Genomic DNA, 24,375 nt, shown 5'->3' on the forward strand with positions numbered 1-24,375 from the left:
AAAAAAATACTTACGTCGCCTTATATATATTTTGTGAAAATAAAAAAACTATTTCTAATAATAGCATATAATTATACGTAATAAATGTGATTAGTAATATATAAAAGAAAATATAATGCAGACGATTTACTACAACAAACTAAAATACATCAATAGTGTAAGAGATTTTACATTAAAAAAACTATATATTTTAGTTACTACATTCTTTAGATTATTTTTTAAAAAAGTACTATAAGTGCCTAACCTTTTATTATTTGATAAAAAATATAGTAAATTACTTCTAGCCAAGTGATTATCACTACTAGTTATTTTCTTAATTATTTTCTACCTGGTGTACAATATTTTTTTCAAAATTCGAATAATTCAAATTTGAAATATCTCACTTAAAAAAAATAAAACACTCCACATAATCAGATATAACCCCATATACACATAACTCAAACTCGAGACATAGCACTAACTACTCATTCTTAATAAAACACAAAACACAACAACAAAGTTGCATAACAAAACATATTGTAATACATTTTTTTGTTTCCTAAGACAAACTAGAAAACAAAGCTTCACAAATCTCAGTAAAAACATCAATAATTACCTCATGATGATATTGTGAATTTAATTTTAAAAAACATTCTAATAAATTTTCAAGTTCTTTTGCACCAAATATTTGATTTTCCATAATCATTTCCAACATTGAATCTCTAAAATCACCATAAGGATCCTTTGATTTCTTCACCACCGCAAGACTACCCTTTACGCCACCTTTCGCCGCCCTCCGCCGCCGTGGTTTTCGCCGGAGAGAATATTCCGATGAATCAGAATTTGTAAATGACCTTGATGAGAAAAGGGTATTATTGTCATCTTCATCTAATTCACTTTCTTCATCACTACTAAAAAGACCTTTATAATGAAAATTAGCAAATTCTTCATCAAAATTAGTAAATTTTTTAATTTTGGAATTTGTCATTTTCTTGAATTTCTTCTTCTTATTTTTCTTCTTGGAATTCTTTTCATAATATTTGGAGTTGCACTTCTCTTGAGAATACTCATCATGAGGAAAATGTGGTGATGCTGGAGGGCATTTTCGTCCATTTGTATCCACTATAAAAAAAAAGACCATTTTTAGTCAAGATGTTATCCAACACTGCTTCGTAAAAAAAAAAAAAACATACTATATATATCTATATATTTTAATATGTTACAACATATAGAATATCATATTTATACATGATTGTGTGATTATCTTTTACTTATGTTAGTGCATAGAACTTAATTTTTTTTCCGTATAAGTATACTATGCTAGAAAATGATGCATATACATATGATTTATATTACTCGAATTCTTTAAAAATATCGTCTTTGAAGAGTCAAACATATATTCAATATTTTTAAAAAGAATCCGCGCACCATATCATACAATAGTAAAGAATGAATTCGAGACAAGAAGTATAGTATAGCCTAGAAAACAACATATAATATCGAAACCAAAACTCACTTACAAATTGAATTGTGACAATAGATTGATGTTGCTGCTTGTAAAAAATTTCTGCGTACACCACTGCTCGGAAGTGGATTTTGAGGGCATTTGTGTCTAAACATGGAAGGAAATGGACTTGGTTTGGGAGAGAAAAGATCAACTAATTGATAATGTTGATGATTTTGGGTATGAAAAACTGGTTTTTTATTATTATCAATATCATCAGAAATATTCTTGGATTTACAAGAACCAAATGATGATTTAAACAAACTAGAGATTTTCATTTTAAATCTATTTTCCATTTGAAAAGACAAAAAGAAAAAGAAGATGAAGAACAAGAGAGAATTATTTTTTTGTTTTTGAATTTGAAGAGAGAATTATTATACAATTATTAGGGTATGAGTGGGAGACTTATATATATATAATATAAAGTATAAAATTGATCACGTAGAGAACAGTTTTCAAAAAATGAGTAGTTTTTTATATTTTTTTAAAAAATGGTCAGATAGTGCAACTTTTTGCTGTTTTTTTGTCCTTTTTATTGTCCCTTTTTAACACACAAAATTCAACCTCATCTAATTTAGTCCACCTTTAGCTTTTTCCCCTGAAATATGAAAACAGTTCATGCATATAGGTCTTCATCAACAGACTTTTCAATAAATTAATTAATTGAGATCATCAATATAATAATAAAGACATATTTTTTCAACTTCCTATACTTTAAGGACAAATTTGGTCATTTCTTACTTATTATGATAATAACATACTCAATATATTTTTTACGAGTAGAGTCTGAGGGAAGGAGAGTGTGTACGCAGATCGTATGGAGTTAAAAGGTTGATTCTGATATGTCCTCGATTCAAGATTTATTTTTATTTTTCTTCAGAAAATGATTTAAAATAAATGCGCGAGTAAATTATGATAAACATTTCTTGCTATTATAGTAACAATATAGCTAGTATATTTTTCACAAGTAGAGTCTAGGGAAGGGGATTGTGTACGCATATCTTACTCTTACCTTTGTCGTATAGAGAAGTTACCATAGATCTTCGGCACAATTAGAAAAATTATTTTTTCAGAATTTGAAATAAGTGTGCTGAGTAAAAAAACTATGACGAAACGTTTCTTGATTATTAATTAGCTGATTGGGATACTTAGGGGTTTTAATTAAATTAATTACATATTAATTTGGACCAACTATAAAATGATAAGGACATACATGAGCTAAACTATAAACAAAGACCACAATTTCAAATACTTCAAAGATATGTTTGAACCTTTTTCAATATAATATTTTATCTTTAACTCGCGGATATAGAAAAATAATTTTTGATAAACTCTCAAAACAAATAAAATAATTCAAAACAGTTCGAAAGTTTGAATATAGCAACAAATTGTCTTATCACCACTAAAAAGTTTGATTAATTAAAATCACCAAACATGCTATATATAATTATAATACTACTAGAAGTCTAGAAATAGAATGTAGGGGACCAATTATGGAGAAAAAATTCAAATTAGATGAGAAGTTAGTAGTACTTATTGATATTTTGAATTCAAACTACAAATGATATTTCTAATAATACTTTTTAAAAAAGTAAAATTCAAATGAATAAAATAATAAATCACCTCAATTAATTTATGATCCAACTAATTAACGTTCCAAACAGAAACAATAAAGTAGTAATTAATATAGTAATTAAAACAAGATAATATATAGTCAATGAAAACATTAATCTGCTGAAAAACAGGATCCAACTCACTTAATAATATGAATAAATAAAATAGAATTACAATGCTCGAAGTCTTGAACTTTTTTTTTTTTTAGTAAAAGAAGTATATTCAAAATATAAAATTCATATTTTGAATTTTAGGATAGAATATCAATTAGGTTTGAAATAAAATATTTTTATATATTAAGTATATCAATTGGGATATGATTGCAAATTTCAAATTCTCCAACAGCAAAAAAACATGATTAACTTGGAATATAAAAAATAAATAAATTTTGCAAAAAAGACTTTTGCTCAGCGTGAAGAGATTGTTCGTACCATGTGAAAGAAATTATATTGAAAAATAACTAGTTATTACTGTTGTTGATTAGTGGATTTTTATAAAATTATGTGTATTTGAAAGTTTATAATTACAAATACTTATTCATAAGAGGAACATGTAAATATGTGATTTATAAGGCGCCTTAGGATATAATGATATCTTGTTTTATGAATTATGATTTGTTCATTTGATAAGATTGTATAAGAATTGAAAAAAATTCAAATTGCATATTCATACAAAACTTTAACTTTGTATCATGAGTTCATATTATATGTCCAACCAGCCTAAGTATATAAAACAATACAACAAAAGATTGAATTATTTTTGTTCTAAAAAACATCTAACCCAAATATTTGAGACATATCCCAAAGACTCAAAATGAGTTCTATTTGGCAATAAATGTCCAGTGGAATTGCAAAAGAAGCAATACAACCACTCCACTTGATCACTTTCCCAAGTAACAAAAACCATAATAATATCTCCAAAAATATGAAATTTCCAAAGTCTTGATATTAGAATTATACTAAAATCCAAATAAGAAACTCCTTGAGTACACTTTCTCATCATGAGAAATAAGTTTTATGTTTATATAACATGCATTTACTCAAAGTGGTCGCAAATTATAAGATAATTACAAGTAAATCTCTTATTAATGTATTGAACAAGTTATTAAAGGTTATTATAAGTCTATTTTTAAAATTATTATATCAGATTTGATATAAAGGGCTACATGTTGTTATAGGTCAATTATGAATATTTACATGTTAGTCTCTTTACATGTGAATTTTGTAATTTTGAAAATAAGACAGATTATCTGCTATAACAAATAAAGATGACATGATTGTATAAAAATTTCCTTATACTAACAACATATATAACTTAAACTCAACTAAAATTAATAATTAATCTACTATACTAAACGTTGAAGGGGAATCTTGGAGTAACTAATAAAGTTATTGTCATGTGATCTGGAGATCATGAGTTTGAGCTATGAAAATACCTTCTAACAGAAATACAAGTTTATAAAATTGTGTATTCAGATCACGAGTTTGAGCTATGAGAATAACTTCTAACAGAAATGCAAAATTATAAAGTTGCCTATAATAACTTCTCTAAAATCCGTACGTAGCAAAAACTTAATGCATTGAACTCTCTTACGATCTACTATCATACGTTATAAAGCATTGATAATACAAAACAACTTTACAACCACTTAAATATTTTTGAAATATGAGATTCAAGATGGGAAGACAAAGGTAAAATTGTCACCTTTTCCATGTTCTTATATGTAATTAATAGCAATAAATTATACTTCCCTATATTGGAATATTTGTCATTATACTTATGGCCTGTTGCTCAGCAGTTTACTGCCTTAGCAAGGAACTATTTATCTTGGAGAGTACTGCATTAACCTCAATCTTTTTAACCTCTCTAGGGTAAAAACTTATTTGTTGTATTCATCTTAAGGTTCGACTAAATTAGTATTCACACATTTCAATGCTTATTTTTGAATGTGTTGCTCTCAACAAAAATATTTCTATTCCTATAAAGATTTGAACTCGAATTTCTGATTAAGAATAGACTAAAATGTGATATGTCTTATTACTCTCTAGGGTAAAAACTTATCCGCCGTATTCGTCTTAAGGTTCGACTAAATTATTATTCACACATTTCAATGCTTCTTTTTAAAGGTGTCGCTCTCAACAAAAATATTTCTATTCCTACACAGATTTGAACTCGAGATTTCTTATTAAGGATAGACTAAAACGTGATATGTCTTATTATAATCCCTACTTTTATTATATAGAAAAATTGTTTCTGATAGACACTCTGTATAAATAAAGAATATTTGAAGCATACAACAAATCAGCAAGATACTATCAGTATATATACAAAAAAATTTAAAATTTAAATATATAGTTTCTCCCTTTCTCTTACACTATCTCTCAAACTATTTTTTTTGGGTTTTCATTCGGTATTTGGTACACATTTTGTAGTCCGATTAAATTTGAATTCATATCGAGAAGTTCGGTAAAGTGCTCCTAAAAAAGGCGACTCTGTACCCATAGAGACTCAAACTCGTGACCTCTAATTAAGGATGAATAAGTACTTACATGTTACTACTCCACCACAATCCTTGTCGGTAGATCTATCAATTTTCAAGAGCATCTTGAAATCATAGAAGCTTCCAAAAAGCAAACAAACAAATGCATGCACTTCTTCTTGAGTAATAGAAGAAGTAATACAAAAGCTAGGAGACATTTTTTTCATAAAATAAGTGATGGGTTCAGCTTTCTAAAGTTGAATTCAGCTCAATATGACAAGAAAAAAACAATATATATGGCCTTTGACATTGCTTCTTGATTTTTTCCTTTGATTTGATGCTTTTGTATGTCACCTAGCAAAATGGGCTCTGAAAATTTTGAAGTTAAAAGGCTTATCTACTTGTCCTACCATTAGTCAATACATCATTCAATTTTCATTTTATATATTTTATATATACTTTTAATATGCGGTAATATTTTATTTTGGGTTAAATTCGTACGATTTTTTCAAAAACTATTAGAGTATCCATGCACTTTATATATAGACTAATGTGAAATTTTATTCGTATTCTAGGGGGGAAATCTTCGAGTTAAGTTTCATATGTTTCATCACCACGATCCACGATCTCCTTCTCGAATAAAGTTTCTTGTGGTCATTTACCTTAATCAAGAGGTGGATTTTTTAGATTAACTGTGTGTCATCTATATGAACAAACATTTAAAAAGAATTGTGTATATTCTAAACCCTTTAAGGTTTAATTTATTTTAGAGCAAATTTTATAAAACCTAATTGTTTGTACTAGTGGTACTATATTTTCCTATAGTTTGAGATATTGTGCTTAATTATCTCTCTTTAGTTTTGATTATTATTTAACAATTAATTCATTAACCTCTACACCACCAGTAAAAACACATTCTTTATTTTATTTTATTCTTTTTGAAAAAAAAAAGAAAAGGAATTGATTGTCTATATTTGGTTCCCCTCAAAAAATAAAATAAAATTGTATTAGATATTACCTCAAATCAATACAATTTATTCTCCGAAAAATTAGTAAATAATGTTTGCTAATTCTCCTTAACCACCCAACCAAAAACTTAGTATAATTTATCATTTGGCTGAAAAATTATACAATTGTTGATTAGTACTTATGTCGTTTGGTACATATACTAAGTATTAATGTAATTTCAGAAGTGGATTTGGAGAGGGTGACATATACGTAATTTTATTCCTATTTTATGAAAATAGAGAGGTTATTTTTAATAAATCTTCAGCTTAAGTAAACCATATCAAAATCAGTAAGAAAAAGGAAATACAATATATTGTAAAAGAAGTCAGGTAGAAAATAGGGGGAAAAAGAACGGTAACTATAACATATAGTACAATAACTGAATAAAAAATCAATAGGTAATAAAAAAATAAAAAAATAATAAGATAATAGGAAATAGAATAATAATAATAATAATACTGAGAAGAGAAACTAAACAAAGCTCGACTACCTAACTACTAACCTAATCTTCGACCTCTGTATCCTCCTAGCTAGGGTCATTTCCTTGATAAGCTTCAAGGTGTGTCAAACTTAATGAATTCTCCCCTTTTTCGACAAATCGACTCCTACCTCTCCTTAAACCTATCATAGCCAACTTTTCACGCTCCCTCACAAAGATATTTATGCATCTGCTCAACACATATATAAATTATCTCAATCTCGCCTTCCTCGTCTTGATATGAACATTAAATGTGATAAAAAAAAATTAATAAATTGGAACTGAAGTAAACAGACTGAGTAATTTCCTTGGATAGTCACCCATGTTTGGGAAATTACCTAGGAATATCACTTATGTTTGTTTTAGGACCACAATATCACCCAACTTTACCTCTTTTCCTCAAAATATACTTGACACAAAAAAAATATTATCTCTCTCCTAATAGGATGCCATGTCACATTATTCCTTTTTTATTATTAACATTTTTTTAATTCCTTTTTCATTATTAAGATTTTATAAAATTCTTTAAAAACATTATATCCTTTGTAGTTTGACAATATGGTTACCTTATTACTCTAATGAATTAAAATATCAACAAAACGGGAGTCCGAAGCTAAAAGGGTCATATTTTTCCTTCAAAAAACAAAAAGGGCTAATCAAAAAAAAATTTAATCAAAAGGGCAAAATCCCTCCTGATGGATCGATTTTCTTTTAACAAAAATTGACGCCGTTCCGTTAAAAGAAATAAAAATTGCTGCATTTGGCAGCGATTTTCTAAATTTTTTTTTTATTATTTCTTTAAAATCGCTGCTATAGCAGGGTTTTTATTTATAAAAAAAAAGAAGTGAAATCGCTGCTATAGCAGCGATTTTTTGTTAAGGAATTAAAAAAAAAAAAACATAAAGAACAAGTTTTAAATTACATAAATTTCCGGCGGCAGCCATTTAAAAAAAAATAAGTTTTTTAAAGAAAAAATCGATGCCGAAGCAGCGATTTTTAGTTTTTTTTTTCTTTTTAATTTTCATTTAAATCGCTGAAAGGGTAAAGATTTTTTTAAAAAAAGCTTTTTATGAAAATCGCTGGCTTCAGTTTTATTTATTTTTTTAATTTTTATTAAATTCTATGCAAGGGTAGAATTTTTTTTTTTAAAAAAAATTTCTTAAACAAAATTGCTGCTATAGCAGCGATTTAATTTCAGAACTTTTTTTTTAAAATTTCTTAAACAAAATCGCTGCAATAGCAGCGACTTTGCTTTTATTTTTTTTAATATAAAAACACTGTTATAGCAGCAATTTTAAAGAAAAAATATTTTTTTGAGAAAATTGGCAGAGATTTTTATTTCTTTTAGCGGAGCAGCTTCAATTTTTGTCAGAACAAAATCGCTCCGTCAGGAGCGATTTTCTCCTTTTGGTTAATTTTTTTTTTGATGTGCCGTTTTTATTTTTTAAAGAAAAAAAGCTACACTTTTGACTCCGGACTCAACAAAAAGGTGCCATTGCCCATTAGTATCCATATAAAAACATTATATCGCTTGAAAAATCGGAGGAAGCCACATATTTTCTTGAAGAATCGGAGGAGCTCATATTTGGATTTGCCGCCTAATTCCCTAGAACTAGGGTAGAAATTTTTGGGCTATGTAATTTTTTTTACTAGGTATTATGGGTTGTCTAAATTTTTTTTAAAAAAATTTTAATAATGAAAAAGGAATAATGTGACATTGCATCCTATTAGGAGAGAGATAATGTTTTTTTTGTGTAAGTATATTTTGAGGAAAAGAGGTAAAAATTGGGTGATATTGTGATCCTAAAATAAACATAAGGGACATTTCAAGGTAATTTCCCAAACATGGGTGACTATCCAGGGAAATTACTCTAAACAGACTCAACAAGTAACTTTATATGGGAGGTCAGTTCAGAAGCATTATGGTCAGACCTCATTCAGAACTCATGAAAATACTATTCTGTCAATGTTTTTTCATTTTTCCTTTTTCTATAAATTATTAGACATTTCAAATCTTATTTATTAGATAAATAGGGTAAAAATATATTTTTTTCTTTGTATTTATAAATCGTTGAATTCCGTTACTATATAGTGAAGTGTATTCACTCGCTGTGCGAATTTATATTTTTTCAGATCTCTTAGTTAGAGTTGGTAGCTCCGCAACAACACATAAATAATATAAGCGTTTAAGTTATATACATTGATTATGAAATGATTTTTTTATTTTTATCTATCAATACAATTTGAATATGTACTTCAACATTTCTGGAGCTAGGGGTGTTCACGGTTTGGTTTGGGTCGGTTATTGGTCAAAACCAAAACTAAACCAATTTAATCGATTTTAAAATTATCAAAACCAAGCCAAATTAAATATAATATACATTTATCGGTTTGGTTGTTTTTGGTTTTGATTTGATTTTTCGGTTATTAACATTTAACCATACACAAAAATAAAAGAAACAATTCATTCAAAACGTGAAAAAAGTGACAACAAGACATTCAAATAAAAAAATAGTTAGAATGACTGGCATTACAAAACTTTCGATCATTGAATTTACTGAATAAAACTTCAAAATTCACTATTTTGGCATAGAAGGAAGAGACAATGACATTTTCAGTCCCACAAAGAATTTTCATAGACACTCATATACATGAAACCAATAAGAAAAATGTTCTCACCTTAGACATTTTTTCTTTCATAAGTAAATTATAAATAAATTTTGATGAAACATATATAAAATCTTTAAAATTGTTTATGAATATAATATATTATGTATGTATAATAATAAAATTTATGTATATAACTTGTTGGTTCGGTTTGGTTATTTCTTCGATTATTTTCGAACAAAACCACAATCTATCAAACCAAACACTATCGATTCTTAACAATCTAAAACCAAACCAAAATCTTAATTAAATCGGTTTGGTTTGGTTTTTCGATTTGGATCGGTTTTTATCCAAACCATGAACACCCCTACCTGGAGCCATAGGGGTGTACAAAACCGAACCAAAAATCGAACCAAATCGCAAATCGATTCAAACCGAAAAAAATCCGACTAGTGGTTTGGTTTGACTTGGTTTGGTATTGGAAAAAAAATCGACTATATTTGGGTTGGGTTGGTTTTAACTAAAAAAACCAACCCGAGACCAAACCAACCTGACATTATATATGTAATTTTAAAATTTTATTTTATACATAAAAATATTTACTTTGATATAATTTTAAAATATTTCTTATAATATTTCATAGTTTTTATTTTTAATATATTATTTCAAGTTTAAAACTTAGAATTCGAAATGGTCCAATAAGATTATAGTTCATAGATGTCGATAATTATAAAAACACTTAAATCAAAATCAAATTAATACTAATGCAAAAAGAAAATCAATTCAACACTAAGAATGACAATAATATTGAATATTTGTTCTTTAGTTTTACATTGGTTTAGACAATTAAAATACATAATTTAATTTTAATTTTCCTTAAATATTTAGTAATGTAACTAACACTTATTAAACTTATTTTAGCATGATTTAGTACTTTTAAATTATGATCATTTTCATTATGACTTTGCAATATTTATTTTATATGATGATTTCATTATTATTTTTTATTGAATATTTTAGTGTCATCAGTACTCATCTCATATTTTGTGTTATTTTCTTAAGAAACACCTTAGATAATTGTATTTTGGTTGGACTAAAGAAATATTTGGAGCACAAGTTAATTATATGTTTGTATGCATACTTTATCGAAAAAATCCAAAAATTTTAAAAATTCTGAGGTTTATTAGTTTGGTTTGATTTATAAATTTAAAAATTCGACACAATGGTTTGGTTTGGTATTTGAAAAACCTGAATGAACCCGAGGTTGAAAAATCTGAATTTTATTAGTTTGGTTTGGTTTATTAAATTTTTTACACAAATAGTTTGGTTTGATATTTGAAAAACCCGAACCAACCCGATCATGTACACCCCTAGCCGGTGGACAACAATTTGTGAGTTGACAATATATATTGGACAAACTTTAGGACAGCAATTTGAATGTGTGCATTTGTTTTTTTTGTACACTATTATGTGAAGTACTTGTCATAGTGAAATATGTCTCTCAATTTGCTCAAATTTATGATTAATTTTTTGTACTAGTGACACTGAGAAATACATAAAGAGTAAATTGTACTCTTTAACACATAAAAATTAAATTGTACTAGTAACATTATACATTATACATATATACTCTTTATTTTTTTATTATTTTTTTACTTAGTGTTCGGTATCCGCTTTGATGGTCAACTAATTTGATTTTACGAAGGATAAATCGCTCCATATCGAAGGCGAATTTTACATTGAAAAGTCTTATTTGAAAGATAAAGTGCTTCATATCAAAGGCGACTAAATCTCACTTTGAAGGATAAATCGCTCCATATCGAAGGTGAGTTTTACAAAAGTCTTATTTGAAGGATGAAGCGCTACATATCAAAAGCAACTAAGTTTCACTTTGAAGGATAAAGCGCTACATATCAAAGGCGACTAAGTCTCACTTTGAAGGATAAATCGCTCCATATCCAGGTTTCGAGGATGGCAAAAGGATAAAGCGCTACATATCAAAAGCGACTAAGTCTTACATAAATCGCTCCATATCCAGAGTTCGAGGATGGCAAAAAAATAACGTCGCCTGAGAGATTCGAACTCTCGCGGGGAAACCCCATGTACTTAGCAGGCACACGCCTTAACCACTCGGCCAAAGCGACAAGTTGTTAATTGTTTAAGTAAAGATATATAAGAATGTTTGCTGCTTTCTCCATTTTTTTTGAAGGCTAGTGAGTAGTGACACAAGGTTCGAAACTCGATAATAAATGAGTCTACTTATAGTAATTCAAGGTTTGAAACTCGATAATAATGAGTCCACTCGTAGATCATTCTCCAGCTAAATAGGTTCGAATTTGTAAGCGCCTAACCCATACATATGTAAAACTCTTTTCTCTTTAATAATTAAGAAATCTTCCAAAATGATAGTGACAGGAGGTTCGAAACTCAATGGATAATGAGTTCATCCTCTTATCTTTATCCACTTAACTACCTTGTTTGTTGCAGGAGTTTGAACTCGTAACGTACATTTAACCCATATATCGTGTACCACATTTTTACCAACTAAAGCCGTGGGAGGGCAGAGGGCTATTGCCTGTGGAACTCTTTAGTGTTGTTTCTCTGTTTTAAGTATGTTATTTTAATTTAAATAGTTTCGAAAACAATTTTTGTTTGGTTGTTTTGTATCAGGCTTGGAAATGAATTCTTTAATCTTCCTCTACCATGTAGGTTCTGCTTGATTTTAACATACATTTATATTGAATATGGAAACAACTTGAAAGGTTATCGTACAATCATAACCAAATATCTCGGGTTGTAGTCTTAGAAATGAAGTCATTTCTGGTAGAAAGCATTTGATCATTGGGATTTTCCTGTGCGAATCCAGATTAAATCAAGCTCCAAAGCAGGTACCAGACACCAGGTAATAAAATGAAAAAAACAGATCAAAAAAGTTTTCATGACATTCAATTTTTAGGACTATTCCATTTCGATCATATGTCCAAACTAGTACTCCTGTTAGTTATGAAGGCCAAGAACACAAACAAACAACCCCAAGTCCCATATGTAAAATGAAGGATATATAACCTTATAATAACAAGAATCCAAGAGAAAAAAAATACTGTTCTAGAATATATATATATATATAACTATAGAATCCAGAAATATGTACACAAGGCTTCATTGACCCAATTGTTTTAATAAATTTAATCACATCAATTGTGCATATGAACATATTGAGAAATGTCTGATGCAACTTGAGAAACCCAATTAGCTGTAGTACCAAAGAAGAGTTCCCAAAACCAAAGATCCAATGCAAGAACAGAAGAGAAAATTAGCAGAGCTAAAGTCTGATATCGATTAAGAGGCCAACCTGAAACTTCTGCCATTTGTTTCAACAAAGGAAGTGAATTGGTTGTTAGGTTGCGGTTCGTGATGGACCAGGCAGTTATCCACTGTACTTCAGAAGGGACAAGGTCAAACTCTTCTCGTAGTCTACGTCCCAAATCTGGCATGTGCCCACCACCGTAAAGGATAGCAATCTTATTATAACCCTCGTTCATAGCTCTTTGAAGTGCTTCTAATGCAGCTTTGTTTCTCTCTCCGATGATAACAGATTCCGCTTCTACATCAGCTGTGACCTGTGTGAATCTACATGTATAATGGGAAGGCGTTACTACCTTAGTAAATGAAGAGAGGGATTACCAAGCATGAACAAAAGAAGCTTTGATCTTAAATGAAGACAAGAAACAATAAATAATTGTAAGCATTACAGGCAAGGAAAATGTAAACAAAAATTAGCATTGAGCAAAGGCGATTATCTGGAGAGTTATCCTTTCCGTCGATGCAAAAACCTATAGACTGTATGATCTAAGTTTGCATTCATGAATTACATGTGCTAAGGAGGGAGGAGGGTGTCCGTGAAAGAGCCCCATTGCATCTCCTTTTTGCATTTTTTCATGGAGGTACTTTCTTTATGATATTTCTTATTCTCATTGGATAAAGAAGAGAGAACAATAAAAATATTCTAGACAGCTACAACACCAAAACTCAATTTTGACTGCCCAAAATAAACTTACTCGGATGTTAGTCGCTTTGCTAGGAAGACCTTCATTGCAGCACCAAAATCAAGTCTAGACAAGGCTTCTAGTTCAGGATATTCAGATGGTTGGCTTTTCACATCTGTACAAACACCTCCAATGATAAGAAGTCCAACAAGAGGCATCGGCAGCACCCGAGAAGCCCATAGAAGTTTGGATCTCCAAGGGTCAAGATCATCTGGGATTGTAGGCTGCACAAGAGCTTTTGTTGATCTAAGTGTCATATCTCTGGCAAATGTGAAGAAGCTCTCGCCTCTTTCAATCTGAAAAGGTTATATATAACATGGTGAGATCATCCGGTTGTGTGGACATAGAATTAATATATACTTGCACTAGAAAAAAACTGATAAAAGAAAGATAAAAATGGCACGTTTAAAAAGAGAAAACTAGAAATGTTGGTCTGACCTACAAAATTACAAATAATATATTCATACACACACCATATGTACATACATATAAATCAACTTTCAATCCATACTATAGAGATATACATAAATCAAGTGTCATGCGCTCAAATGGACATGAAATGAACCAAGGGAAGTGACAGAGAGGCTACAAGTGTGTGAACATCATGAATAATCAGCAATTTGTTTAACAAGTAAAGGACTTAGCATCAAAGTTATCACATAGAGTACCTGGAGTAACTTGAAGGTCTCAAAATCAAGATCCGCATGATACCAATTCTCACCCTCATAGTCGAGACAATCTAGTTGGAAATCAAGGGTGAGAAATCTTGCCATCTGCCGTTGGATGAATCCTATAATATTAAATCCCCGTGATCTTGAACTTTTTAGTTTCTTCCTAGAAATAGAACTTTTTCTACTGTCTAAACTTTCTCTGCTGGCTACCATCTCATAGAGAATGCAATCATATGGTTCAAGTTCCTTTTGGAGGGCCGCAAAGTACCTGCAAATACAATATCAATCCAAGTTCAACTGTTCTGTCAGACAAGATCAAAAAAAATGATAGAGAAATAGCAGGTTGTTAAGATGTTTCCCATGGACCATACTTGACATCAGGATACACATAAAGATATCAGATAAAACATTATGGGACAAAAATTAGATAACCATGATCACGAGACAGAATCAAGATAGAAGCTATGGTAGATAAGCAATCACACACTACACAAAAACTGATTCATGAAGGTATGGAACTATAATTAATTATCGAAACAATGATTACTTCTATCAAATCCTTCTGATAACCTGACAGATCATAGATTAGTAGCCATAAGTTGAATGTACTGTTATCGTTTGATATGGTTAAGCAACCGAACTTAGAATGATTCTTCAACCGACATTAACTACCCAATTGCTAATCACGGTTTTGCATGGAAACAATAAAATGAAAAACTATTGGCTCAAGAAGTTAGAAAGTACAGAAAATTGCAACACCAAAAATACCAATACAACAACTCTTTGAGAACATACTTATTCCAACAACAGGGACCCCCATGCAATTAGGAATTTTAGTGGAAGTAGTTAGCAATGATTTGCATCTATAACAAGGAAAGGATGATTTTCAATTTGACAAGAGCATTCATAACTAAGAAGAATGATGGGAATTCAAAGGCAGATAAAGAATGAACAGCACATGATATTCATTAACCTCAAGAAAGTGAACTATACCAAAGAATGTAATGTGTGTGTTGAAGAAGGAAGAATCCATATCAAATATATAAATGTAACAAATAAGATTGTGGCGGAGCATCACAAGTGTGACGAAAACAGTGGTAGGATACAAAAAAGTTTCATATAAACCAGTTCACACCAGGGATTTGCATAAAATATGTATTAGTTTACCCTAACTATAGATGAAGTAACTAACAGTATAGAAGATGTCATTCGGTGTGTATGCTATGTGCAGACAATATGTACCAATGAACGAAACTAGCGAAGGTATCGACCAAAAGTTCAAACTATGAAAGAGCACTCCACAAAATAAGAGTTTTAAAATAAGTATAAGTAAGACAAAATATATACAATGCAAGTTTCAACAATATAAGAGTGAAGTTGAGATGAGATTATAGTGCCAAATGCAAAAACTTCTGATGTCTAGATTTGATGTTCCAAGAGAATGGTACAATCCATAAACTGTGGCACAGAAAATTAAAATAGGACAGTTGAAATGGAGAAGTGCTACTAGAGTGTTTGTTTCTTCGCTAAGTGAGTACTACTGGATTGTTATGCCATACGAGGATAACTACCAAAATGGAAGGCAATTTCTATAGAGTTTTTTTTAAGACCAGTAATGTTATACGGGAGTAAATGATGGACCTCTAAGGTCCAACATATCAACAAGATGAGTGTCGCAAAATGCATATGTTAAGATGGATGTGTGGCCACACAATTGTTAGACAAGATGAGAAATAATTACATTCTGAAATAGGTACAAAGAGTCAAGAGCATATATATATTTTTTAGAGACATCCAAATATCTAAGTAGAAGGACAAAGACAAGTAGCACAAAATTTCCAGTATGAATAGTTGTAATTGTAACTAGTTACTAGCCATCCTTTAAAGCCCCAATAAGTCTGATTTCCTACATTCAAGGATCTAATGTACGAAGAGGAAACAAAAAATCTCCTTTTGGACATATTTCAATAGAACATAGAGCAGAGCACTTCATGGAATTAGAGAAAGTTATTTGAGATGATGTTTTAAGGAAAAAGACAAGTAGGGAAAAATTCCCAGTATGAATAGTTGTAGTTGTAACTAATCATTCTTCTTTAAGGCCCCAATAAATCTGATATGCCATATCCAACATTCAAGGATCTAACGTATGAAGAGGAAGTAAAAAAGCTCCTTTTAGACAGATCTCAATAGAAGATAAAGCAGAGCTCTTCCAGATTAAGAGAATTGTCATTTGAGATGGGGTTTTCATTTACTATGTAAACCTCCAAATGCATCAGTTCATAGTGGTACAGCCACAATAATTGGAAGTCTTAAAAGGCGATGAGATAGACCTAAAAGCACAAAGAGAAAAATTGCCTATCTCTTGAAATTCATGAAGACTTGGCAATCAGTTGGAATTAAACTTTCGTCATGTTGGTAATTTAAGTTAGATTCAATGTTTGCTAAGAGTCTTTAATCTTTTTGAGATTTGTATGTTAGTAGAAAATGTATAGAACTACTAGTGTTTGATGATTTTCCAGTTGAGCAAATGGGTTGTGAGGATTCATATAACCAACCCAAACTAACTTGGGATTAGACATTGTTGTTGTTGTTGCCTAGATCTTAAAGGGGGAATAAGGATATCTTTTGGCACTCACTTCACCCAATGATCAAACGATGGGACAAGTTTAACAAACAGAATCTTCACAAATTCACCTCCATATTAAAGTCACTAAATGCATAGCAAAAATCTTAAAATATAAGGGAACACAATTACCACTTTGGCATGGATACTATCCATTACCATTTGAGAGTAACGACAAAAATGTGCAACATTATCCAATCAATTACTTTTCATTCATACAAACTGAGTTATACAGCATTATAACTAGTTTATCATATACATTTCTAATTCCTCACATATGTCTTGTGTGTCAACCTTTACAAAAAGTTGCTATTTTGTTTGGTATTTCACATAAAACATAGATGCTACCATGTTCAAGGCAACCATCACAAGAAAAGATAATCTTAACTTCTTCAACTAATTGATGATGAATTCATAAGTAATCAATCTAGATCTCTACAATCAAGCTAAAATAGAAATAATCTCACTTCCTATCACATAACATGAAGCTCCACAACATTTTTCTGGATTCTGAGAGATTGAACTTACTCTTTATCAGCAATGTGTATTGTCGACACCAAATCAACCTACACAATCAGAATTTCACAATCACAATCAAACTTCAGAATTTGAATTCACAAAAATGTAGCAAATATTGAATCATTTCTCTAATACAACTCGCATCTAAGTCCAATGTAAACCACGTGTGTTTACATAGCCAACTCCTTAAACTAGTCAGGATATACCATTTTAACACTCAACTAAGCCTTGTTCCTATCAAACACCCCACTACTAGTGTAAAGTGTTCCAATTAGACACTTTCAATTCAAATTTTAAAATAACTTCCGCGCGAGTTTCCATTCGTCTATTAAATAGTTAAGTTACAATAAATGACATTTTATACGGTTAACTAACCATAGACTAATAGACTAATGAGAACAAACGCAAAAAAAAGGAATTCTAAAATTTGAGCCGAAACTGTCTAATTAGAATACTTTATTAGGAATTGACGTTATCAATTAAAACACTCTTAGTTCAAGTGTCTAAATGGAATAATGCCTAGTATAATACACACCTAAACACACTATCTCTGAAAGTTCAGTGAGAGGAATTTTAACCTGGAGAAAAGGTTGAAGAAGAGACCAAGGGAATTTCTTCCGGTAAGTCACAACGGCGGTTTGCAATTCAGCTGTGCTAACGCTATCATCAGAGCTGGTTCCTTTTTTGAACCTCATAAAATCAGCAATCGAATTATTCTGCAGGAATTGCTCCGGCGAGTCATTGTTGTTATTATCAATCAATACCTGCCTCGACAAGACGTTGAGCTTCGGAAAACGAGGAATTCGCCGGAAGGAAAACGACGGGGAAGGTGAATCGGAGTTGAAATTTGAAGGAATTGAAGATGGAGACGTTGAAGAGAGTAGAGAGAGAGCGCGATGAACCATAGCTCTTCCCTTTTAGAGAGAGAAAGAGAGAGAAGAGGATATGGTGAAGAGAAATGGAGTGATGAAAAAAAAATCTGTTACTCTTAGTTGCTTTCTGGTTTGCCTTGTGGCTATTTTGCACGCAAAGTCGAAGCTTATTTATGTTTTTTTTTAAATTATTTTTTGTGTTATTAACTTGCACAAAAATTTTGAATCTAAAATTCTTCATTTGCGAGATCACTTATTCAATCAATTCGGTCACACTTGCATGTCTTATTTATTCACAAGTTGAAACTAGATTGATTTCTAAAGAACTTGTTCACTCATTTCCTCTATCGTGTCAATTGATTTTCTACCTCTCTATTTATTTTTAGTTTGTGTCTTTTTTCATCAGAGAGATCTTTATTTTTATTTATAAGAAAATTAGAAAATAACATATGAGAAATCTTTGAATAGTTATCTCTTATGTGTTGAGTATTGCACTTCATTTTAAATTATTCTATTGTTGTTGTTCACATTTATATATTCCCTTTTCAAATGGCACGAAAATATTTTATTGTAAGTGAGAATCTATTGAAAATGATTTTTTTATCTCTAATAGGTAGAAGTAAGGTATGCATATACTCTAGTTGGTCGTTGTTGAAGTAAGGTATGCGTATACTCTAGTTGGTCGTTGCTGATGTTGCTAACTAAGAAATGATATCTAATGTTTGCTAGGAATCTTTTAAGCTTGTTAGAAATTTATATGCAGAAAACGTAAAGAACTAAAAGTGCTAGAGAAACAAATTATTTATCAAGTTGAAATAATACAAAGCTTAGTTGGATCGATATAGATAGTGAAAATTCATATAGTCGATCTCAACTTGCTTAGAATTAAGGCGTTATTAAAATATTCTCTGACTAAGAACTTATAGGATCCTCAAAGAACAATTCTCCCTCTGTGATGAAATATTTAGAGAATCAACACCTAGTGGTTCGAAGAAAGTGGTGTCTACAAAAACCTTGTTCCTACCTTGTGAAGGTAGAGAAACTGTTTCCGATAGAGCCTCAGAGAATCAATATAACAAAAAATTGACGAAATGGAGTACTAGAAGGAACCCCAAAAACTACACAACTTCTTAACATTACAAAGATAACATTTTTTTGTAGCAGTTCAGTACAACAATTTTCATCCAACCTATAACAAACAACATGAAGAATATCCTAAGCATAATAAATAATTTAAATGGATATTTAAAAAAAGCAAGAATGAATGCAATGAACTAACTAATGCAAGGTTGCAATATGCGAAAAAAGAAGAGAGAAATTCATGAGGAAGTAATCCATGGAGAACAGACAGACCTGCAAGCCTGCGATAATCTACCTCTAGCTAACATCCATTCCAAGGTTGGATATATGAGAATCTCTATAACTTGCTTCCCAAAATATTACGTATAACTTCTGTGGCAACTCGTTGTTCAACACTCTATTTGGCTCGGAGAGAAGTCAGGACTAAGCTACTCCTGTTTGCGATAACAATTGAAGACCAGCTTTTAAATCCTCTGGAGTAATCGTTAGTAGTTCTTCTGAGTCTATACAGTCAAAACTGAGTCTCAGGTCCAAATTCTCTCTTGCATTAACTAGCAATGGATCGACCAGACCTCCATTCATCTCCTTGCGCTGTTTTTCAGTGGTTTCTTCCTTGATAAGTGCTGCAACAGCATCAACGCTACATGAAGGATGCAACTTAAATCCGTATAGCAAGCTACAATCGGCTTGATTGGTCATTTTAAGATGAAGAATTGTGGCAAGGTCTTCAGAGCTAAAGTTGTCAAAATGGAAAAACTTTGTTACTCTTCTACAGAAACCTTCATTAGAAGTGATCACGCGCTTCATTGGTTCACTGTAACCTGCAAAAATTACTACAATTTTCCCGCTGTCCATAACAGACATTATCTCTTCTAGTGCTTCCAAACCATAGTCCTTGTCATCCGACTTCTGCATAGGTATTAATCGATAGGCTTCATCAACAAAAAGAATCCCCCCTTCAGCTTCTTGGATCTGCATATTTGCCCAAGACTTGGTGAGCCAAAAGATAAAATATTTATGGGAAATGTGCAAGAATTTCAAGAGTCATGGAAAGCTTACCTTTCTCCTTGTCTTTGGCCCTGTATGACCAACAAATTCACCAACCAGATCGGTTCTCTGCACCTCTGTCACCTTATTGGTGGGAAGAATCCCCACCATATGAAGCAATTTTCCAAGAATTCGAGCAACCATAGTTTTTCCTGTAATAGTACCATCACAAAATCTTATAAATCAAACTACAAGATATTCATCAAATACACAAGTTTGCAAGGCATACACCAAAAAGTAAAAGAAGGTGTAACACATCCTACATTCAACAGTATCCCTGACGTAACCAGGAGCTACAAGGTATGCTCTTTATTTCTATAAGTTTTTCACCTAATCATTTTGCTTCTCTTTAATACTATGTGAGTATTTTACAGAGAGCAGACAAGGAATTCCATTAGTAATTGGCCCCCACCCTTTCAATAAATAGACCAGGTGAAACATTGTACGATGCCGTATTGGAACAAATAGTTAAAATTCTGATGATTGATGATAGAACATATCACTAAAGATGCTTTCTTCATAAATTGTAATGTAGACATGATTACCTGTTCCAGGGTTACCAAGGAAAGCCATATGGGGTGGTCTTCTTGCACCGATTTTAAGCCCTAGGGCCTTACGCCTCTCATCCAAGAGCATCCCCTTTGCCCATTTGCGGAGTTGCAGTTTAAGTTCATCTAGCCCCACTATTTTAGATAATTCACTTTCCAGTTCATCCATTTTAGCTTTGGTCTGGCTACATGCTTCAATGGCTTTACGTTTTCTTTGTTCATCAAGATACTGGTGGAGAAGTTCGCACAATTTTTCATTTCCAGGGCCTTGAGAGAGATGATTTATAGGGGTCTTTCCCTCCTGCACTCCATATATTTCATTATTAGCAATGACCAGAAAAGGAACGGGATGTTTTTAATAAATGGAATCTATCATACATCATCTTCAGCACTACAATCCGCGTTATACTCCAACAATGTCTTTACTGTTGAATAATCTTCGGCTCGTAGTGAGTGCCAAACAGCAAGGTGCAGCGGAGTCATCCCATTCTGCAAAAAGCCACATGAAAATGAAAATTAGAACAAATAAAGAAGCACGTGTTCATGGTCCAATCACGACTGAAGCAGTAAACATACACACATTGGCTCTGGCTTCAACAAGAGCACCATGAGCAAGAAGCATCTTTGCTGTTTCATTACAACCATTCTTGGCTGCCATGTGCAATGGTGTCTCTCCGTACTGCAATGCACAGAATATTAACCCCAGAAAACAAGAAAGCAAGAAGTTACAAGAGTGCAAAGCCCAGTCAACTCTAAAAGGATATGCAACTGTATGCAATTGGTAGATTCCTTCACGTACCATGTTCTTGGCTTCCAGCTCCACCTTCTCTGGGCCAGGCCAACTGAGCAAAAACTTGAGTATTTCGACATTGTTGTAACCAGCAGCAACATGAAGAGGCGTCTGCACCATCTGCATCCAGAAAAGTAGCAAACAATATTAAAGAAAATACTTTTCACAAGCAATCATCTAGTCTAGCTTTCACAAGACTATGACCAGGTAAATATGATCAGTAGCCAGCTCTTTCAAACTTTAACAAAACTATCAGTACCCTGTTTCATTCCCTCCCTTTAGGAACTTCGTAATGGAACTTTATAGCAAGAAAAATCAAAGGCACCATAACCCCAGCGACTACTTGTATCAGCCTCAAATCTAACTCCATAACTAAGTAAAACACCAATATCATGAAACAATAAAGGGCAGGACATAACTCCAAATAAGAAGTTGTATATCACCATTTGACCATGATATTCCATACCTGCAGTCACATACTACACTAGCATAGTACAATTAACTCTATTGAATTGGCAACCAAATAACCATTTAGCTAAGCTCCATCCCACCCATTTACCAAAGCAACTGTGTTATTATGTATTAGCATTGCACATTTAGATTTTCAACAGAACATACAAGCTAAAAAAAAAGCTTTTTAAAATTCAATAACCAATATAGATGCATTACACAGGCAAACTGATTTTTGTCCATGGCTGTGCATATGAGAATAATACGGATATCCTTATGCATCTTCCTCTTTTCTTAATAGCCAATAAAGTGGAAGATGCATAAGGATATTCTTATATCTCAAATGTTTTTAAGCTTTATTCATTGTTGTCACTATTAATCTTGCCCCAAATTGCTTGATGGTTCGAGCTCCCAAATGCATGCATAAAGCATAACCCAGAGGATTTTATCTCGATATTCAACTGGAATTTCCTCAGATGACACGGTATACATAATTGCATTATCCAATAACTAAGGGGGTCTTTAATACACATTTTCTTTGTGCAAAATTGGCTTCTTTGAAGATACATTTCTTTTTACCAACATCTTTAGATACATAAAGCCTACAAATATTCTTTTTCCTATAATCGCCTTGTCCATGCCATCTTCCGCACCTTGACTAATTCCACCAGATACGTGCTAGTGAGAGGGAGATCCAAGATTTAAAGTTTATGGGTTCCTATAGTCCAATTTAATAACCGGGTTCAAAATCAAATATTTATAGACATTTCATGATTTTTTTAACACATAAACAGGGTATGTGCAAAGTTCACACTGTCCACCAAAGCTCGAACAGATAAAAAGAACCCACCTTTATGATCCAATGTATAAAAACAACCCGTTTAATGAAAATGCTAAAGCCAAGAAAGATTGTGTACATATAGCAAAATATTAGAACTTATACATAAAGCCAAAGAGAGCAAGATAGAGATCTTACAACAGGGTTGCGTTCATTAAGAAGAAAAGGGTTGTCATTAAGCAACTTTTTAAAGGCAACAACATCCCCAGATTGTGCTAACCCATGAATGGTAATGGGTCTGGAAGATCTTGAACGTTGATCCCTTGTCCTCTGCATTTCTTTTCTGTTTCTTCTTCCTATCTTTGTTTCCCCTCTCTCTCTCTCTCTCTCTCTCTCTCTCAAGAACAGAACAGAGATTGAAGGGAAAAGGGTAAACACAAGAAACTTTTTTTCTCTCAGGGGAATTTTGTCAAACAAGTCATAGGTGAGTCATTTGGTACACGAAAACTCGGCGAAATCTAGCAGCTGTGGCCGCTAATTTTTTTAGAAAATTCTAATTGGGTCGCTTTCATAGCTGGATACCAATAGCAATAAGCATCACATGGCACCTTCCTTATTTTGACTCAACGGAGTTTAGGAAAAAAAAAAAATACATAAATTTTATATGGTCTTAAATTGATTGAATGTAATATATATTAAAATATTTTTTATTTTATAATTTTAAACATATCATATGAAAAGTCAAAATTAAAAAGGAGAAAAACGCTCAAATGTGTCTATCATCAAACTTTGAGAAAAAAAATTATTTACGTCATTTGTTAAAAATTTAGTTCATCTATGTTATTTTTGTTTGAGAAAAGGTTCATTCATGTCATTATTTATTCATAGATGAACTTTTTTCTCAAAATTTGATGGCATATTTGAAACTTTTCCCATTAAAAAATTATCAAAAGAGAAAAAAGATTGTATTTTTTTACTAAATAGGCTAAAAAAGATAATCAAAATGAAATGGAATAAATAGTTTATATGTTATTTGTCATCATGGCATCACCTCTAAAAATAAATAGAATTTGAAGTATATTGGTTAAATCTGTTTAAATTTGATATGGATCTCATAAGAAGTCTGACGTTGGTAGTGAATATAAAATAATAATAGACGATCTTTTGGGCCATTTTCATCTCTTGAATTAGACTTGTCTGAGGGTCCTTCATTTAGATGTGCCCTTTTTCTTCCTAAAATGGAATTTCTCTTTGCTTTCTCTTTTGACTTATGCCAAACTGT

The 24,375-nt window shown here is 31.5% G+C and overlaps 3 protein-coding genes and 1 non-coding gene across 4 annotated transcripts; all 4 read right to left on the reverse strand.

Moving 5' to 3' along the window:
• Window positions 1–527: 527 nt before the first annotated feature.
• On the reverse strand, window positions 528–1,832 carry LOC125811474 (transcription repressor OFP8). Its single transcript, XM_049490973.1, has 2 exons — window positions 1,500–1,832; window positions 528–1,101 (listed from the first exon to the last, which is right to left on the reverse strand). The coding sequence occupies exons 1-2, from the start codon at window positions 1,777–1,779 to the stop codon at window positions 539–541; spliced, it is 843 nt and encodes a 280-aa protein (XP_049346930.1). The 5' UTR covers window positions 1,780–1,832; the 3' UTR covers window positions 528–538.
• Window positions 1,833–11,731: 9,899 nt separating this feature from the next.
• On the reverse strand, window positions 11,732–11,813 carry TRNAS-GCU (transfer RNA serine (anticodon GCU)). Its single transcript has one exon. It is a non-coding gene; the product is annotated as a tRNA-Ser (tRNA).
• A 944-nt stretch (window positions 11,814–12,757) lies between these two features.
• On the reverse strand, window positions 12,758–18,508 carry LOC125811460 (uncharacterized). Its single transcript, XM_049490954.1, has 5 exons — window positions 18,107–18,508; window positions 17,538–17,575; window positions 14,384–14,654; window positions 13,728–14,011; window positions 12,758–13,299 (listed from the first exon to the last, which is right to left on the reverse strand). Exons 1-5 carry the CDS (start codon window positions 18,431–18,433, stop codon window positions 12,864–12,866), a joined length of 1,356 nt encoding a protein of 451 aa, XP_049346911.1. The 5' UTR covers window positions 18,434–18,508; the 3' UTR covers window positions 12,758–12,863.
• A 999-nt stretch (window positions 18,509–19,507) lies between these two features.
• On the reverse strand, window positions 19,508–23,601 carry LOC125811457 (protein CfxQ homolog). Its single transcript, XM_049490950.1, has 7 exons — window positions 23,292–23,601; window positions 21,875–21,985; window positions 21,656–21,754; window positions 21,454–21,564; window positions 21,073–21,376; window positions 20,540–20,679; window positions 19,508–20,452 (listed from the first exon to the last, which is right to left on the reverse strand). The coding sequence occupies exons 1-7, from the start codon at window positions 23,427–23,429 to the stop codon at window positions 19,904–19,906; spliced, it is 1,452 nt and encodes a 483-aa protein (XP_049346907.1). The 5' UTR covers window positions 23,430–23,601; the 3' UTR covers window positions 19,508–19,903.
• Window positions 23,602–24,375: the final 774 nt, after the last annotated feature.

This window comes from Solanum verrucosum, unplaced genomic scaffold (assembly GCF_900185275.1).
Source record: "Solanum verrucosum unplaced genomic scaffold, falcon-dt-bn FXZP01000238.1, whole genome shotgun sequence".
Taxonomy (NCBI): Eukaryota; Viridiplantae; Streptophyta; class Magnoliopsida; order Solanales; family Solanaceae; genus Solanum; species Solanum verrucosum.